The 20,450-nt window shown below is 48.2% G+C and overlaps 1 protein-coding gene across 1 annotated transcript in view; it reads left to right on the top strand.

Annotated features, from left to right (window-relative positions):
* Nucleotides 1–20,450, top strand: part of LOC134472245 (glutamate receptor ionotropic, delta-1-like) — a 260,838-nt gene that overhangs the window by 200,685 nt on the left and 39,703 nt on the right. Inside the window, 1 exon segment of the mRNA XM_063233516.1 lies at nt 7,909–8,104. Coding sequence (XP_063089586.1) covers nt 7,909–8,104 — 196 coding nt within the window.

Below are 20,450 nucleotides of genomic sequence, written 5' to 3'. Positions count from 1 at the left end.
AGTGATTCCAAAGTTAGATCCATCACCAGGCCAGTCTCCAGCCTGGAGTCTCCCTAGCCTTATTCATCCATTTGGTTATAAACACAGATTTGATTTGGGACACAGTTGATTGTTCCAGGAAAAACTTAGCACATGTAGGGTGGTCCAGAGATGGACGCCGTCCTTGTCCTGAGTGAACTCAGGACTGAGCCAGGGAGACAGAGTGCGTGAAGCTCAAGGGACTGAGTGAGCATCAAACAGAGCTCCTCCAGGAACAGATAGGGAAACAGGCCAGCAGGGGCGGGGTTCTGCTCCTCCTGTAGGATGCTCAGCTGATGCCTCGGTAATGCTGACCAGGCAGAAGGTGCTCCTGGGTGAAGACTGGAAGGCCTAGAGAGCAGGGGGATGCTTGAGGAAGGCAGCAGCAGTGGGGCACAGTGGGAGAGGTCCCTCTATGACTTGGCAAAGGTGTGGACCTTGACATGCGTCTCACGTCATGACCTTGGCTCTGCCTGAGCCTCGGTCACCTGGCCACCCAGGGCTTCCTGCAACACCCATTCCCGAGCCTGGCTCCCCTTCCCTCAGCAGACAGGAAACGTGTGACACATGTGCTCACCTTTCACAGACTCATGTGCAGCCACCTTGGTCTTCTGTAGGGCCAGGGGACCGTTCTGGGTTGAATCCAGGAAGAATATATAGAAATGAGGTGTCTTAGTCACTTTTCGCATTGCTGGGACAAAATAGCTGATACCCGCAAGTTACAAGAGGAGATATTTCTCTTGATTCACAGTTCGTGGAAGGTTCAGTCCCTAATCAGCTGGGCAGAGGGGCATGGTGGAGAAAAGCACGGCAGACGAAGCAGAGGACAAGGGAGGAGCCAGAGAGGGAGACAGACCCTTCCGGGCCAGGCCCGCTTGACTCAGCTCTTCTGTTCAGACCTCATGGCCTAATAGGAAGTCAACTGTCAACGCCATAATCCAGTCACCTTCCAGAAGCCACACCTGTGAGTATGTGAGGCTCTTTGGGGACATCTAGATATAAACCATGACACAAGGGAAATTTTAGTGGGGTGCCCAGGCCAGTGTGTGGGCACAAGTTTAAAAGGGCTTTGTGGCTTGTGTAACTTTGCCATTGGTCACACAGCTCACATCCTGGCCCATGCCCTTATACCAGGCTGCCCATGGCTTTGTGAAGATGGGATTAGGATTTTCAGTCACTGTGTGACTCCCCAGCGTCAAACCCTGCTGTGGCTCTGGATCTACGGAGCCAGGGTGACCCCAGCATTGACCTCCTGCAGCGCCAAGGCGTGATCAGGTGGAAAAGCCGCAGGCCGGCTCCCAGCCACAGTACCCAGGCTCCTGGGCAGGACGGCTCTGGCAGCTCTCAGCCTTGCCGTCGTGAGCCCGCTCTTCTTGGCTGCTTGCTATCTAGCACAAGGGAAGATACGGGGAGCGGGGGGGGCAGTGCCCAGGACAGAACGCAGGTGGCTGGGCCACCCCCCCTGGCCTCTTGGTACCCTCATTCTCCCATTGTCATGCCTGGCCCTCACCCTGCTCAGCTGACCTCCCTGGCACTTTCCTCACTGGATGCATGACCTCAGAGGCCACCCGTGGTGTCCTGCAGGCAACTCCTGAACTGCACCTGTTTTCCTACAGCCCGCAAGCCAACGCTGCTTTCATTTCTTCAAACATATTAAATTGTCTTAAAAACAAAACATACACAGAAAAGCAAGGGACATAACAGAGTTGTGTCTGTGGCCATCAGAGCCCACGTAGGCACTGTCTGACCCTTTCCAGGAAGTTTGCTGTCATAGTTTAGCTCTAAAGTGTCCCCCAAAGTTCCATGTGAGTGGGAAGTGATTGCCTCGTGGGTTTCTGTGTGCACCAGTGGATTGAGACACGGATGCGTCATAGCTGAGTGCGCTGTGGGGAGGAGCCTGGTCACTGCAGCGTGACCTGCAAGGGTGGATGCTTGTCCCTGGCTTCTCCCTTCTCTCTCCATTTCCCAGCAGCATGAGTTGAGCCTTCCCCTGCCAGACCCTTTCCCTTTGCCATTTCTGCCTTGGAACTAGCCAGCCAAGACTGAACCCTCTGGAAACTGTGGACTGAAGTAAAGCTCTCCTCCTTAACGCTGTGGGTGTCAGTGTTGTGTCCAGGAGTGGAAAGGTGACTGATGTGCTGAACCCAGAGTTATGCAACTGCTGTGGTGCTGTCCCTGGTGCTGTCCATGGTGCCGTGCTCGGCTCTTTGCCCACCTTCACTAAGTGCACTCTGGGAAAGAAGGGACTTTACTATGTCACTCCTCCCCAGACCTGACTCAAACAGATGGTAGGACAAAGGGCTTCTTGAATGATAATTGAGTGAAAGAAGAAAATCTCCCAGGAACCTTGGCCCTGCGTGGAAGAAGGCTCAGAGAGAACAGAGTCATAGAAGCGCCCTAGGGGTAAACTCCAGGAGGGGCTGTGTGTAGGGCTGGAGGTGCTTCAGCACCCAAAGAGCCCACAAGCAGGTTGGGACCCCAGGCGGGCTGTCCTGATCGCTTTGTGCTGTGTCACCTCCTCTGTCCTCTATCGTAGGACGTGTGACAGCCCCGTGAGGCTGGTAGCAGATAGTAAGCACATCTACACACTGTATTTAAGACAGCTTCCAGTTAGTGTGACGAGCGTCCCCATCCTCTTGGGTCTTTGGGGCCACTCCACTACCTTCTTTCCTCCTTCAGGAAGAATAATAGGGCCGGGGATTTAGATTTATCAGGCCAAGATACGGCAGCCTCACAGCTGAAATTTGTTTTTGCATATGCTATGTATTGATTCTGCTCTTGTTGCAAGTGTATTTATCTCCATTGCCAATGTAAATAATTTCTGTTAACATGCAAAGATGTGTTTATAAATTCGGTATTATTGATTTTCCTCATACTGCAAACACATTTATCTCTTTGTTAATGAAAATGTATCTAGGAAGTAGTAAGATTGATTTGTGGGGAAAGGTGTGGGGAAGACGGGCGGTGGGGCTGAGCTGGGGGGTGCCCTGGGCCACAGCCGAAGGAGACACTGGGAACTTCCTGTGTGCAAAGCTGGGAACTGTTCTCAGATGCAGACGATGCTTGCAAGGTCCTTTTGCAAGGCTGTCTGATCTGCTCATTGGTGTCTGCTATGCTTTTGGCAAGGGAAGACCACAAGATCAGCAATCCAGGGATGGGCTATGGAGAAGGAGCTCCCATTGGTTCCAACTCCAATGTCAGTAGAGTTGGAGGTGAGGGCAGGCTTTGCCCTGGGAAAATCCCAATGCTAAGCTTCATCCAAAGTCGAAGTAAGCTGATGCCAGCAGGAGGCACCAGGGGAGCCTTGGCGTGAGACTCAGTAGCCCATCCAGGCCCAGCCTGGAGCCGGAAGTTGTTGGGGCCATTCTCGTCCAGCTGCTTGTTGCTTCCCCACAAAGCGTCTCTGAGACAGTCCCACCACGTCCACCAAGGGAGAGTGCAGGTACCTATCAGCGGAGCCGGTGTCTCCCTGCTGGTCACTGGTTCAGATTGCTCTGGTCACCCAGAGTGTGCCCTGGTGGTGGGGCCATGGACTGGATGACAGTAGGGAATATTTGAGTCTGCCTCGGCAAGACAGTGGAAGCAGGATGGGCCTCAGTTTCCTCACTGAGTAGACCGATCGGTCCGGGGAGACAGGCTCTGATCATAGGAGACTGGGAGCCATGAAATGCTGTCTCCACACCTGCTGCCACCCACCTGTGACCACCCCAGCCAGTGTCCACAACTCCTCTTCCTGGGCCCATGATTCAGCCACTTGAGTTTCTTACTGGTCCTCTAACAAAACACCATCATTGACCACATGCTGGCTCTGTGGCGAATGTAATAATCATGATCATTCGCATTCATCAGTTCCAGGCGCTGGCATAAATGACAGAAACTAAGATCTCAGGCACTAAATGCTTGCCCCAGTCACTGCTTCTGAGACTTGCATCCTGCAAGTCACCCAGAGGACCACAAAAACACAAGACTGCCGAGTACTGGCTGCAGCATTTCTGCTCTACCAGGTCTGGGGTGGGGACCAAGCAGGGTGACAGAGGACCACATTGAGAACTACCAGATTACATCAACCAAAGAAGGCGTCCAGGGCCAGGGTATGAATGCAGCTCCGTCAGGCTCTAAAGCCCGAGTGTTTTTGGCTGTAAGAGTCACCTCATGATGACTGAGTGAGCTGTATTTGCACACCAGTGTGTGGTCTTCCTGGGGACCCCTCCTCCTGGGACCCCCTCGGGTTCTCCCTGTAGCTGCCTCTACCTGCCTCCCATGACTCAGCTAAGGATTCTTCCAGCCCTGGCCCACGGAAACCATTCTCCCCGAGGTGCCCCTCGCCTGGCTGCTCACCGCTTCCCCAGGAAGTCTTGCTCCATGGGTGTTCAGTGCTGGGCGTTCTGTTAGAGGTCCAGGGAGAGACTCAGGTTTCTTACTGAAACTATTAGCAGCTCCCTTGTGACTCTGGGAACCCCATCTTGTCCCCCTGTTGGGGTTCTGCTCTGACCACTCCCCTGCCACCCATCCCAGTGTGTATTAGCCATTCGTTCATCCTTGTTCTGGGGGTCACCATGGGCCACCACCCACTAGACGTCCAGGAGCTGTTGGGGAGCTGCGAGGGTGCGCACGGTGCTGGTGCGCTCTGTGTGGACAGAAACCCTCCTGTAGGCGGCAGGCCGGCTCTTCGATGCTGTGCTGGGACTGCCTGGACATTGTGAGCAGTCGCTGCTGAGGAGAGGGGCTTCAGAGAAGCCCTGTGTGGGGTGTGCTGCTCGGGCAGCAAGGCTCACTTTGCGCCCTGGTGGGTGTCCTGGCTGGCTGCCGTGTCTGCCCCGGCTGCAGCGTCTGTGTGGCTGGCTGGCTTCACTCCCCTTGTCAGAGCACACCCCGACAACAGGACAACCTGTGGGGAGACCACAGCCTGGGTGTGCCGTGACTTGACCCTCCTGCCAGCCTGGTGGATAGCCCACTATAGCTTTATCACCCTGAGCTAGGACGCAGGTCCCTGCTGTGTGCAGAGTGTGCCAGCGAGCACGGAAGCCATCGCTGACGGAGAGAGAGAGGAGGGATCACCGCTTGGATATGCAGCTTGCCAGCTGATGGCCCTTGGTGGCAATGGTGCATGGTGCAGGGAAGGTAGCTTGGGGTGGAACCGTGGTCTGCATTGGGACAGACAGGAACATGGAACCGTAAACATTTGGGCTGCCTCCCGCCACCCACAGAGGCCCCCTTAGCCTCTGGCCGTGGCCGCTGTCATACATAAGTGCCAGCACAGAGAGGAGATCTCATTTCAAGCTCGGGAACCTGTCGGGGTGCAGAGCTTCCGGGCCGTTATGCATTCATCCCATGCTTGTGGAAACTACGGTTATTTAGAGTAGTTCAGTATTTTGCTCAGCTGTGTAATTCATCTTGATGCTTTCCTTTCATCAAAGCCTTGCGTTTGTTTGTATTACCAGGAGAAAAATAAAAAAAACTGAGGAAGGGAGACTCCCCTTCCTTTCATTACAGGGGGAGGATGACACAGTTACAACCCTTGGGGGCCCTTCAAGCACAGGAACATCTTGCTTCAATTAGATATAAATAATGCACAATAATTAGGAAGATTTCTTCATCGAATTAGTTACTTTATGTTTCCTTTCACCCGCGACGTTTTGAAATGAATGCTGAACTCGGCTGCTATGCTGTGTAGCTGGGGAGGGCCTGGGGAGTGTCCCCAAAGCTGGAGGAAGCTCTGCCACCCCTGGCCGCTCTGCTGTCAGCCTGGGTCCAGGGCCCTAGATGCAAAGTCAGGGCTGCCGCAGCACCAGGCCTCCTGATTCTTACAGTGCAGGGGACCCGGATGTCTAATCCCAGCTCTGAACCACTGCTTCCAGGGCCCCAGTGCCCGCTGCACGAGGCTGGTGACTGTAATTTCATAGTGGGCCTCTGCTTCCACCCCCAATTTGGAAAGATCTGGAAATGGGCACAGGGACTTCAGTTTGCTTGTCTGGGCTCGTAACATTAGTGTAGAAGGCTGAAATCCAGGGTATCCCCCCTGTTTGCTGCCCTCTGAAGTCCCAGTGAGGGCCTTCTGTCCCTGAAATCTGCAAGGTGCCGAGATGCCATAGCAAAGTGAGGGTTGGAGTAGCTCCCCCGGGGGAGAGGCAGTGGCTGGATCTTCAAGAGGTTTGTAAGGTACAGGGGTGTGTGACAGAGATAAAGGTTTCTAGGCAGGGGGCACGGCACAGCCTGGCACTGTACATGGGGGTGGGTAGTCTTTCTCGTGCTGAGATGGGCTGTGCGGCTGCCAGGCATGGGGCCAGAAGATGAATGGCTGCGTAGCTCTGGGCGGAAGCTTGGCTATTCTCTGGGGTGCAGTGACTCAGCAGAGGGGTGAGGGTAGAGAATGATAAGGGCTGATAAGGAGGATAGACCGAGGTCTGCAGCTGAGAAACAAGTTAGGAGCGACCAGGCTGGAGCCTGGCTGTCCACCGGCATTTCTCACTGTTGCAAATGCCCAAATCCGCCTGGCTTGTGCATCGTCTCCACACGCGGCTGGGCGAAGCTCTTCCAGGGCCAAGGGAGAACTCTGCACCAGTTGCTTCTTCCTGCTGTGCTCCAGATGGTCCCGGTTAATGATGGCTCACCTTAGGAACGCTTGACTTTGCCTTGGTACCGGAGCAGTAAGCAGGCGGTAGATCCACACTGCCAATTTTGAGTTTTGATCTCTTCCCAGTTAGCAGTGCATGGCTTTATCCTTTCTTACGGTGCTGGGCAGCGACCACTAGCTGCAGCTGCCATCAGCCTTGGGGCCACAGAGGGAGACACGAGGCACAGCTGTGTGCCTGTGGCCAGAGAGTTTGGGATGTGGGTGACTGGTGATTTGCACGAGCTGTCCAACTCTCTTACAGGCTTTGTGTTGTATCATTTTGCTCAACTGCAAGCGGAGCAAGCGTCCTCAGTACATTTAGGGTGGGCGAGGCTGAGCTTTGATGTCTGATAGGTTAAATGTAGTAAATGTGGGTTTCAGATTCTGTTGGGCTTATTGACCTGCAACGCAATCATCAATTCAAGAACATTTGCATTTCTCCTTCTGAAAAGAAATCTTGTCCTCTGTCGCCAGCTTGGACATCTTTTCCTGGGATGCTGATGGCCTTTCTGATGGGCTCGCTTCTGTCCCTCCACCATGAGCCAAGCTCGAGCTGCCTGCTTCTGCTCCACCTCCAACAAAGCCAAGGCCTCAGGGGGGCTGGGTCTAATCATCAGCATCTTGTAAATAATTGATTTGAAAACCAGGAAAGAAAAAAGAAAAAAAAAACTTACGAGGTCTCCCATAAAAATCTGATTTCCTTTATTTTAAAAAAATGCAAATTGGCTGGGGCAAGGTGTTCAGAGGCAGTACCTGGTGGGAAACCAGGACCCCTTGGAGCTTTGGAGTGGGCACCTCTTTGTTGGCACAAGCTCTTAGCATGCCAATGTCTGCCGCACTCAGTATGAGCGCCAGGCCCCAGCCTTCGTCGTTATCGTCCTCTGTCTTGCCAGCGTGGTTCTTTCCTGTTCAGCATTTGTGGGCTTCGATGGAGACCTTCAATAATTAGCATCTTGCATTACCCAGCTCTTGTATCATGATCGCATTCTAGATGTCCACAGCTGACGCTAAGCTCCCTGAGGGCAGGCATCATGTGATACTCATCTCTCTATCCTAGAAGCTCAGTGCAGAACCACTCACCACATGTGCTATAGTCTCACTGGATCATGCTCTGAGGCCTGGCAAGTCCTGCTGTGGATCTGAGGGGCTCCTGCTGTTGGGCTTTCGGTGTGAAGAAGGTGGATGCCGGCCACAGCATTGGCCTTTGGGGGAGTGCGGTCCCCCTAGATCTCTGCAGCATGCTTGACAGCATGTACCCATGCTTCTCTGCATTTCAGGACATTCCAGGACCTGTCCAAACAAGTGGAGGTGCCTTACGGCACCGTCTGGGATTCTGCCGTCTATGAGTACTTCCGCGCCAAGGGCACCAACCCCCTGGAGCAGGACAGCACGTTTGCGGAGCTCTGGAGGACCATCAGCAAGAACGGGGGAGCTGACAACTGCGTGTCCAGTCCTTCGGAGGGCATCCAGAAGGTAGGTGGGGGCCGTGCCCTGCACATACGCCAGGAGGTATCTGTATTCCAGCAGTCCTGCCATTTGCAGGGTGAGCCCTCGGCATGTTCTTGGTGGCCCATTCTTGGCTGCGGAAGCAGAGGGCTGCTCCTTAGCTGCCTCCTGGTTTCTAAGGGACGCTGGTTGGGCAAGCGTGGGCAAGCTCCCTTGGAGACTTGGCTGTCCTTCCTCATGGCCGCCAGGGGTGGTGGCACAGAGAGCCCTGCCCACCAGACTAAGGACACTTGGTGAGGGCAGGGGCACAGTGCCAGATGGTGGACGCACACAGGTGCCATGGGTGCTGCTGCAGGTGCCATGGTTCCAGGGACCTCTACATGCTATGACTGCAGTCTCCAATGTCGCTGCTGCAGGCGTGAGACAGATGTGTAGCCTCAAGGTCAGCACTGCCATGGTCTGCCTGTGTCACTGTTTATCCCTGTCCTGCTTCACCTTCCCTCCCACTCTGTACCTCTCTCTGTCTCTGTCTCTCTGTGTCTCTGTCTCTCTGTCTCTATCTCTCTCTCTCACACACACAAAACCTTGTGCTCCCCTCTGGATACTCAGTGACCATCTGGCCTCCCTGCACAGGACAGGGATATAGGAAAGTTTTGGGGGCCACCATGGCTCACTGCTCTGCTCTTTGTGAAGAGCTTGACAGTACCCCATCCTGGGAGAGAGCAAGAAACTTAAGCTCTACCTAGGAAGCTCTTGGGTGTCAGGGCAGAGCGCAGTCTCCCTTGGTCCTATGGTCCTGGGTGGGCCGAGTGCCTGCCGGGAATGTGCTCCCACACAGTCCTGCTGGAGGGGACCTTTCCTTGTCACTTAGCCGTGCTGAGCTCTGGAGCCTGACGTGTTGGTAAAGTACTTTTTCTGCAACTCACCAGCAGGGTGAATGGAACAGGACGTTCATTCTCCAGGTCTGGTACCTCTTGGAGCTGAGAGACTGGGCAATTTCTCTTTAAGAGACTTAAGATATCTAAAAATGCACATGATGGTAGACTTTGGAAGTTGATATTTGAATCAGAATAACAGAATGCAGTCTAGCGGCACTGCCCTGGGGTTTACGAGATTTATGAGACCTCTCAAGTCCAGGTCCACTGCTAAGATGGAGCTCTGGCTCCAGCTGCAGGGTCTCCTTTCATGCCTGACAGTGAATCTCTGTGGCTGCAGGTAACCTCATTTGGAGATAATGAACACACAGTTGATTTAAGTCTTTCCAGAGTGTGAGCCTTGGGCCAGATGGCTTTCGAGTTCCCCTTCTCAGCCAGCTTTGCCTGTGAGGCAGAGCCAATCCTCCATCCACGTAGGGTCTCATGGAGATTCATTGCAACAGGGCCGCAAAAAGCACTTCTTGTAAGAGAAAAGAGAGCTACTTTATCACAAGGCACTCTAAAGAGGGGATATTTACAATGCAAATAACCGATACCCCATTAGTATCAAGGATATATCATGAACTTCTGTAAATCAATGAGAAGCTCACACAATTAAATAGAAAAATGGGCAAAAGCTTTGCACAGGCCTTTCACAGAGGAGGCAACACATATGGCCAGTAATCAGAGGAAGAGATGGTCACGTCATCCGTGGCCTGAGAAATGCAAATCGTGATCATAAGGATACATCATTTGAGGCCAGTTAAACAGGCACACAATGAGAGGTGGTGGAGAGGAAGGGCTAGCAGGTGCTTAATTACTTGTGGGAGTGTACCCAGTACCATCACTCCGCAAGAGAGTTTGTCATTCTCTTGTAAAATGGAACATCACGTACTCTATGATCCAGCAATTCCACTCCAGTGTGTCCACCCACATTTCTGTAGACAAGAGAACCCAGGGCATCATTGCTTATGGAGCCCAAACCTTGGAAACCCTCCCAATGACTATTAACAGGGTAAAAATTATTATCCACAATGAAATGCATGAACTGCAGCTGCGTTGAGTAGGATGGATGGACCTTCGCAAGATAGTATTGAGCAGAAGTACGTTATAGACAATTTCATATGGGTCAACTAATAGAAAATAGCCTTCACCATCACACCCTTTTAAAAAGATAAAGTACCCCCTACACACATGCAAAGTAATGCTGGTTTAATACAAGACTCACCGTAGGGGCTGCCGCACATGAGAAGCACAGAGTGGCGGTGGGGAGAAGCATCTTGCTGGGTGCAAATGGATTTTCTGTTCCTTTTTCATTTCTCATTAGGATATATATTAAAGGACTTGATGCTAGAAGAGGGCTCTGCCTGGAGAAGTGGACAGGCGTCCTAAAGTAAGGGGTGTGAGGAATACCGCTCTGTGCACCTCGCTGCTCCCCCAAATAAATAAACCCAGACCGAGTCAGGCAGCGCTCAGCCTCCCACACATGCCGCCCCTTCCTTCTCTGCCTTCCCCGGTGTGTTTAGGACGATCACACCACTAAGTCCCTGTGGACGGTGGTCAGTGTGCAGAGGGCTCACCCAGGAAACACCTCTTCACAGCTCCCCAGCGCTCCTCACACACTGTTCTTCAGCTCCTGCCAAGACTTAACCCTCTTAGCCCAACACCCACAGCTTAAAGGAAGAGAGGTTTATTTTGGTTCACAGTTTCAGAAATTTCCATCCATGGTCGCCTGGCTCCGAGGCAGGAAGGCATGGCTGAGGGGTGTTGTGAGGAAAACACTGCTCACAGCTTGGTGGCCAGGAAGCAGAGGGACTATGGAGGGAAATGCACCCTTCCAGGCATGGCCCGGGCTCCCCACTGCTCACCATGCTCCACCTCTAACAGCAGCTCAGCCATAGCGCCCCACAGTTCAATCACCTCCCAAAGCCCAGCCTCTGAGGACATGAGGCTCTTGGGGGCCGTTTTTGACCTAAACCCTGAGGTTCTTACTCATGAGTACTAGTGTAAGAAATAGGTGATAAAGAGAACACATAAGGACACAGATAGTCAAGGGTGACCTTTCCACGTCTGCACCTGTCCTGCACGACACAGGCTCTGTTGTTTTTTCCAGTACACAGGATGTGTTACTTTGAGATGGGTTTAGGGGTCACCATCTCCCTCATCATTTGAATGTCCAAGAAAAAAATAAAGACTGCCAGCACTAGACAAATGTTAAGAGTTTTATAACTAGTGTCATAAAAGCAAGTTTATACTATTGTCAGAAAAAGAAGTGTGCTGCACTTTTTTATTGGAGAAAGAGCTCAATCCACTCTCAAATCCTCCCTTATGTTTCTATCTGGATGGCTATTGGACCAAAATGTTTCCTTCCTCTAACGCTGGGAATCAGCTGTGTCCCTCCCTACAGCACTAAAGGTCCCCCTAGACCTGCAGGGGACCAGGCTGGAAATGGCTATGCCCACAGTGACGGTCATGCCTTAAATCCAGGAAAAGTAAGGAGAAATGTCCAGCAAGTAGGACACACAGGCTGGAGCCCAGTGTTCAGGTAGGAGAAGTTGTCCCAAGTCCTGAGGTCTCCTCTGTACATACAGAGCTCTGTGCAGTCCAGCGAGCCTAACCGAGAGAAGAGCAGCCCGCCAGGGACTTGTGGACACTCCTGCAGCCATGGAGGGACCACTGCACTTCTGCTTCCCCGGGGCTCTCTGGGGACTCCAGGTTTATTTCCAGAGAGCGTGTGATGGTGGAAGAGGGTTAATTGCTCCCCAGGCCAAGGAGCCTGGCATCTGGCCGACCTTGGAGAGCTGCAGCTCTTAATGATTTGAAACCAGTGTAGGTGCGATACTGTTTCCCAAGACGTGCTCACTTCGCTACAGCAGCCAAACAGGAAAGGAGTTGTGTTATGATTTGCCCATTGGCTAGGATCCCATTACCACTAAGGCAAGAGGAGCATGGACCTCACTGGGCCCTGGGAAGACAGCAAGAAGGATGTTAGGAAAAGGAGACTCCAAACACACCCTCCTGGCAGCAAACCTGCCTGTCAGCCAGGCATCTCAGTATCCAGCGTGCCGCCTGCCTGAGTCAGCGGTTTGCTGTCTGACTGTGCAGACAGGGCATCAGGGACAGCTCCCGCCCTTCATCACAGTTCCCTTCCCTCCACTCCCCGCTGTCAGGGACAGGGACCTGCGGGCCTGTTCCTGCTAGCCTTCCCTCGGGAGCAGATCCTCCAGGTCTTCCTGGAGATGTCCAGAAAGAGGGGACGGTGGCAGCTTTGTTCTTGTGTATCACATGCATCACAGACCCGAGGAGGGCTGGGCTACTGGCTGGGAAGCCGTGGTCCTGCCGGCCTCTGTGTGTGCACATCAGCCTTCCTTGAAAACAGCCCCACCTATTCACTTCCGGTCCATGTGTGCCTGCTTGCCTGTTACTTCAGCAGGACTGAATTGTGCAACGAAGAACATAAGGTCTTAAAAACGTGAAACGTTATTATCTGGCCTTTTACAGAAAAGTGTGAGGTCTGTAGTCTCGAGCAGAGCCCTTTCCTCTCACCTTGCAGCTGCCTGGCATCTGGTAGCTTGTGATCTCTGCCCTTCCTCACCTTGTCTGGGTCTAACTCCGGTGCCCTAGCAGACTCCGTCCCCATGCGTTGGGACCCATTTTTGTCCCAGCCTGGCCTAGAATCCCCTTGAGCTCTCATGGGCAGGCTCCGTTGGCCGGGCACTGTGCCAGCTGATTTACATATCTGATTACTTCCATCCCACACAGGCTGTGCGGTGGCCATTGTCTCAGAAACACAGAAGGAAGACCCTGGCCTCAGGAATTAGAGTGCCTTGCCCAAGGTCACGCAGATCGGAGTCAGTGGGCGCACTGGCCTCCCATCCTCACCCCGACAGTGCCTCGTTCCGCAGGGTATTCTGTCCCTCTGTGCTCCCACATTTTTTTTTTTTTGCATCCTCTTTACTTACATCCCTATTTCCTGTCTCCTTTCACAGCAGTGTGGCAAGACATATGCCTGCCTTCCAGTTTTAAAAGCCGTAGCCCTGCTTCCGTGTGTCATGACAATGATTATTTACTTCTGTGATTTTTCCAAATTATTACAATCATCAATTGGCAAAACTTTGCATTGCAGAAGTGAGCTGGCAAATGGTGCAAATTTATATGATAATAACGATGTCACCAGAAGTCAGACTTCAATGTTACTGGTGCAGTGTTCTTTTTTTTTTCCCTTTCCTGGAGCTTAACTCTGTGAAGTCACATTCAGCAAGACACAGTTTCTGTGCCATGCCAGGGCTGACCCGGCCTGCCGATTGATTAAGCCTTTCCATAAATCAGACCTAGTACTTAATAACATTGTCAGATAGGATATAGTGTTAATAGTTTAAATGTCAATCTTTACACCTAATGGAGCACTTTGAGTAAATAGGCAAGAAGCTTGTCTCGGGCCCTGTGCTGGCAGTAACCTCGGAGGCCAGGGCCTGCACAAAGGACAGCTTTTCCACTCTGTGAATATCGCCGAGGTCATAAAGGGTGAATGCAAGTGTGGAGAAGAAATGGGCCCGCAAGTAAATCTTCCTCTTCCACTGCCGATCTGATGCTTGCCTTGGCTGTGCCTCCCACGCCTGCACGCGGTCCTGTCCTCTTCCCTGTTTGTCCACCCTGCCTGCTGAGCGTCAGGGACCCTTTTCGGTGGCAGCAAGGTGGTCTCCGGAAGGCGCACTCTCTTCTGTGGAAAGGGCCGGAACTTTGGTCTCCATCGCGCTGTTCTGTCCGTTAGAAGGGCGAGGTGGGCCAAGTGGTCTCACACAGGTGGTGGCACGCTGGCTCCGTGGAGGCTGGGCGCTCCTGCTGAGGAGCAAGGCGCTTACATGACACGGCATTTCTCTGTGCTTTGGGACCACTTTGTTCAGAGATCAGGAGGGCTTGGCCTAGGCCCTGGGCAGTGTGTGGTTCTGCCCTCTCAGAGGGAGGGTCTGTGGGATCCATGTAGCGGTCTGCAGGGGAAGCCCTGGCAGCGCTGTCAGAGGCAGCGTCTGGGCCTCCCTGTCAAGCTTCATAGCAAAGCGAAGTCCTGACCCTGCGTGGGTTGGTTGGTCTCGTGCCCTCGCCCATTCATCGATTCATGCACTCACCCGTTCATCTGTTCAGCGAGTGCAGTTGCAGTCGTTTCTGCCTCGGAGCGAGGAAATGTGAGTTTAAATTCCACTCGCACCTTCTTTAATCGGTGGCTTTGAGCAAGTGAATTTACTTTTCTGAGCCCTCGATGGGACTTCTGAAGCACTGGCCCAGCTGAGACGCGCATTTACCGAGGTGTAAAATCTAAAGCGCTCTATGCGCACTGTGCATTCCTAGATGTCAGCGCCATCTCAGCATCCACCATTCACGGGGGAAAGAAGATGAGAAAAACAAAGAGAAGTAGCAGCGGGTCTTTTCCTGAGGCCCACGGTGCACAGATTGATGTGCACAGATCATGTGTCCATCTCTGGCATTTAATGAGCTGCAAACAGTTGTTTAATCACCATCGGGACAAGATTCAGGATGTGTTCATCAGCTGCAAAAGTGTTCTCTTGTTCACCAAGAAAATGTTGATGAGATTTACCCGTAGAGCTGTAGGTATTTGTGCTGTAGTTTGTTTTTCTTTCTCTTTTCCTTTGAGGACTATTTGCTTTCTAAGAACAAATCCCAGGCCCTTATCCATTCTCCAGCTGATGTACGTGTGTGCTGTTACCAACTTAGGACTGTAATGAATAAGAACACAAATCTTCTAACACGAGTCCTAAATGGAGATACGTTTACATTTTTCTTTGCTGAATACCAAAAGATGGAATTCCTGGGCCGTAAAGTAGACGCTGTCTGTAAAGGCCTAATTGCATCTAGTGTGGTCAGTTTCATGTTCCCACTAGAAATACACTGCTTGCATATTTTGAGTTCCGGTTGCTGGACAACCCACCTGCATTAATCTTGTCGGTTTTTGGGAGTAGCTAACTTATAGCCAGTTTTAACTTTGAAGCCCAATCGTAGCTGGTTCAGTGAGTGTAAATAGGTATTGTTTAAATTTAGTAACTAGTGATGTTGAACATTTTTTCATATACTTATTGGTTACCCATGTATTTTTTTTTGACAATGTGAGTACAAATCTTGTTAAATATTACTGAGCTTTTTACCTTTTTGTTGCTGGGTTTATATGAGCTTTTAATGCATTCTGAGTACAAGTCTTTCATGAAATATAAGTACTGCAGATGTAATTCTTTGTCTGTAACTTACCTATCCATTTTCTTAATGGTGTCTTTTGAAGAGTAGGAATTTTTAATTTTAATAAAATGCTGCACATAAATTTTTTCTTTTATGGTTGATGATTTTTTTGTGTGTCTTGCCTGAAAGTATTTCCTAATTCAAAGCAGCAAGTTTTCTTCTAGAAGTTTTTGCACTTAGTGTTACGTTGCATCTAAATTCATACTGTGTGTGGAGTTAGACAGTGCTGAAGAATGCATTTTGTACCCATGGGTACAGTTGACATGGCATCATCTGTTTGTAAAAAAGTTCTAAATTCACCCTACAAATAGATGAGATTCCTTGACTGGAAATCAGTGTGCTGTGTACTATTGGTCTACCTCTGGTTCAGTGGTCTCCCTTTCTATTCCTTTTTATTTAAATATTTTTGCTTTCAATTTATAATTTGATTTAAAAAATTTTTAAAAATGTATTAGTACAACTTCTCAGTACATAATGGTTACATTCACCATGGGGAAGTTGATACATAACACATTTTAATTCTTTTTATTCTTATGCCAGTACAAAAATAATCACTATAGTAATTACTTAAATTAGGCGGTGTAAGGCTTCCAAATTTTTTCTTCCTTTACAAGGTCTCAGAGCTATTCTAGATCCTTTGCATTTCCACTTAAATTTTAGAGCCATCTTTTAAGTTTCCTCAAAAGAAGCCTATTGCGATTTTGATAACTATTACACTATAGATAATTTAGGGAGAATTTGTATTTAAAATATGAAGTTTTCTCATCCATGAACATGGTTCTCTAATTCAACATAAATAAGTTTGACTTTATTGATTTTCACTACTTTAAAAAAGTATTTTGTTGGCTTCAGGCTTTTGTAAATAATTTTTCTATTTACTTTGTTCCTAATTTGCCCTTTCTTCTTCTAGGCTTTTAATGATAATGTTTAAGTCATAATATTTATGCTGGTCTTCTTTCCTAATATCATGACTACAGCTGTACATTTTCTTCTGGGTGTGGTTTTCAGCTGCATCTTGTCAGTTTTTATATTGTGTTATTATTCTCAGTTGAAAATATGAAGCCTCTGTCAGTAATAATGTATTGTACATTTACAAAATGTTAAGGAAAAAGATTTTGAAAGTTTTCATGATGCATGTTTCAGGGGTTTTCACCTGATGAAGACATTATGCGGCATAAACATATCTCAGAATTCAGTGAAACTCCATCAATGTGTGCAGTTTTATGTATGAGTTGAAAATTAAAAATAATAACCAAACAGGCGTTGAAAGATTTTACGTAAAAATACTGACGTTGTCAACATAACCTGTTTTCAGAGGTCACCTACTGAACTTTAGAGGAAGCAAGTGGCTGTGATTTTTTTTTTCCATGACTGGAAAAGACCAAGAGGGGACAGAGGAGGGGTTTATTCACACAGTGAGGTTAGAAGCTCCCTATGATTGTCTCATGTCCATGCACATTTTATAATTCATGCGCCTCAATGTCTTTCCGTTTTGAAGACAAGTCGAGAATGTAACAGAATGCAATACTAGATTAATAATTCTATGTGACGCGATACAACTCTCTTGCTGAAAATGCAGAAATTACTTCCCCAAAGTTTTAACAGTTTCAGCATTTTTCAAAAGGCCAAGTCAAAGTCTCTTTTGAGATTCAAGCCAAACTTTTTCTGTGAGCCTCTGTAAAAATAAAACACAAGTTACATAATCCCAAGGCACAGTGGCACAGGGAAAACATTCTTATTCCAAAGAGAGAAATGGAGGAGGAGAGAAGAACTGGACCCGAGCAGGGCTGAAATCATCAGGGCGAGCATTCAGCCATGCACTTCACATTCAGCAGTTGGGACAAGTGACAGGGATATGTGTGCTCCATGGGGCCTGGTACCTCCACTGTGGTGGCCTTGTGTCTCACATGGTCTCCCTCTCGGGCTAGCTCCACTTACTGCCCGGAGCTCCTCTCAGCAGACATTCTGTGATCCTGATATCTCCTACTTCCTACCCTGGACCTGTGGTTTCATCTCCACAGCTCGGAAACCACCTTCCCAAGGGCTCCTCACCTGGCTCCCCAGGCCTTCTTTTGGGTGGAAGCATCCCTGACCCCACAACTCTTTCATTCCATATCCTGGTAAAACCAGCTTTGTGTGGATAACGGCGAGGTCTTCTGTGAGCAGCAGGAACAGCCAAGCCTCTGTGGCCCGTGGTGGAGTGACCTCAAGTGTCTGTGTGGGTGAACACAGTGAAATGGGTCTCAGAGAATCAACTTCTTAGGACATGTGGCACAAGGGCTGCAGCAGGCTGTTCGTTATCACTGAAAGTTCTAAAGGGTTCACCATCTCTATCCTAGGATATTCTTCTTGTACAGTGGACCCAGGACTATTTTCAAATGAAAGGTGAAAATTTCCTGCTATCACATAGTACACAGCACCTTTTGGGCCCTGTGCTGAGTGGGGTCTTGCTAATTGCTTCAAAGCAATTTCCTTGTTCTTGCACAAAATACTTGGTTTCTTTCTAATGGTACTAATGTCTTCAACAACCACACTTCCTTTGGCTCCAGATTTACACGTGGTTTCTTCTGGAAAAACATTTAAATTTTTCAAGTCTTTCTGCTCTGCCTTTTGCTCCTGATTCTTGCTACAAACCTTGCTAAAAACTGCCAGCTGCACCCATGCCAAAGCCTGAATATTGGACGTCTTTAAATTTCCTCCACAAGATCAATTAGTCTGTCACCGTTAAGCTCAGCTATAGGATTTAATAATTTTCCTGCTGGATTTCAATCCTGCTTTTGTTTGATTCTTTTCTGTTTCCCTATTCTTCCCTTTTGGAATGGGAATGTTTACTCTGTGCCATTGTATGTTGGAAGTATTTATCTTTCTTTCTGAATTTTACAAGGGCTCCCAGCTAAAAGAGTTTGCCTTGAGTCTCAGAGGAAACTTTGGACTTAGAACTTTACAGTAATGCTGGAGCTGTTTAAACTTTATTGATTCCTCGAGATGGACTAAATGGATTTTGCATACCGTGATAGATATGAGTCTTTCGGATGCCAGGGATAGAATATTATGGGTTAGATCTAGAATACCCCCCAAAAAGACTCTTCGGGTCAGAGCTGAATATGTTGTTAAGAGGTAAAGTTAGGTGGAAAATGTGGTTCACTAAAGGAGAAAATCTCTCATAAAATCTCAAGACATAAGAAAACTGGAGACAAATTTTCTGCTACAACATAATGTATATCACCTCCAGCTCAACTGGCAGTGAAGTCCTTGTTCCTAACTAAAACCTGGCTTTTATGAACCATGTTCCTAACTGCATTCTTACCTTCTGAGCTCTGACCAGAATCTCCCATAAAGTTTGTCTGATTGCATTCTATATCTTCTCTAGTCAGTATTTCAAAACTTTTACAAACTCTTCCCATGAACCAGTTCCAAAGACTTTAAGCCACACATTCAGGTATGGTTACAGCAATAACCCTACTCCTGGTACCAGTGTCTCTCTTAGTTACTCTACCCAACACAGAGAATTTAAAGGATAGGTTTATTTTGGCTCATGATTTTTAGAGAGTCTAGGCCATGGTCAGGTAGGAAGGGCAGAGTATGACAGAGGAAATCTGTTCATATCTTGGCATTCAAGAAGCATTGGGCCAAGGGAGAAGCCAGGCATGTAGGTGCCCCCTTCAGTGATCTGCCCCTTCCACCCTAACATCCTCCTAACAACTATTCAGCTCTGAACTCTTCAGGGTATTAATCTACTAATTAGCAAAGTTCTATGACCCAATCCTTCAAAAGCTCCACCTCTGAATATATGATTGTTTTGGAGCTACAATCCAGATATAAACTGTTGCAAAATGTCAGACATGCATGACCCACCCAAGAAAGAGAGGTTTTCATCACTAACCCTCTATCTGGTTCCTATGCCAATGATGTTGAAAATTAATCATCACAACATGCTTTAATTCTGAGGTCTGACCCAACTCCAAATACACTCAAATATCCCCAAATTCATGTCACTGTTAAAGTAATAAGCAGTTTTGAGAGGAAAATCTTTAGGCTATACGTTTATAATTTATTGAGAGCCATTGAAACTGGAAATTGAGCACGTGTGCAGGACTGCTGCATGGCCAGAAAGCAAGATAAGATAACAGGTGAGGACACCTGGCTCCAACTCCAGTTAACTAAATAAAGACCTTGGCCACAAGCATTTCACTCCTGTAGTGAACTGCAGCATGGAGATCTTCTTCTAAGATACTTCTCCTAAATTAACGTAATTTGTTACTTGCAAAGTCCTTGAACCACCTGTTCAAATTCCTTTGTTTTCCACTCTAACCCACTAAATAAATATGGGCTATCCAGAGACATCCCCTGTCTTAGTCCTCAGATTCTTAAACTCTGTAGAAGGGGTTTTAATCCGCCTGGAGCCCTAAAATCATACCACTTACCTCATTTATTGTAAGCCATCACCATATACTTATTTGAGAGATTGGACATCTAGCCAGGTTCCTGATAATAATTTACATGTAATATGTACTCATTAAGAAAAAGTTTAAAATGTCAAGAAGATTAGAAAATAAAAATAGGCAGAAGAAACTAAATCAGAATTTTTTTACTATCTAAATATAACTCTATTAATTGTTTTACATGCTTATTATCTAGTTTTTTGAACTTCTACCAAAATTTGCATAATTATGATATTATAGAAAATGTACTTTATCTGGCAGTATACTGGTTCTTAATAATAAAAGTCATTAGTGACTAATATTTTCTCAGTAGATTTAAGTGAGTATATCTCAGCTTTCCTTTCTTGTTTGTCATTTGGCTGATTTTCAATTTTTCACTTACATAAGTAACCTTGTAACAAACATCTTCATCATTAACACTTTTTAGTTACTACATTCATTTCTATAGGTGTAACTCTAAAAAACAGTTATACTGTCAAAATGATATAAATTTGTAAATATACTGGCAAAATACTCCTGAGTATTGCCAAAAGCAAGACTTTGAGTGAGTTACATTTTTCTTTTTGCTAATTACATGGTCTAATTACACTTTGAAACTTTAAAAAAAAGTACCAAGAAAATAAAACAGAAATACTCCCATAAAACTTGCTACTTTGTATAATTTAGTTTTCCCCCCTAAATTCTATAAACAGTTGAAGTTTTATAACATATTTAAAATCTTGGACTATTAGTTCTTGAAAATGATGATCCAATATGATGATAGAATCACTA

Source organism: Cavia porcellus, unplaced genomic scaffold (genome assembly GCF_034190915.1).
Source record: "Cavia porcellus strain 051 isolate PalLab524CR breed Dunkin Hartley unplaced genomic scaffold, mCavPor4.1 scaffold_23, whole genome shotgun sequence".
Classification (NCBI taxonomy): Eukaryota; Metazoa; Chordata; class Mammalia; order Rodentia; family Caviidae; genus Cavia; species Cavia porcellus.
The sequence above is the reverse complement of the archived record's forward strand: the minus strand, read 5'-3'. Positions and strand labels throughout refer to the sequence as shown.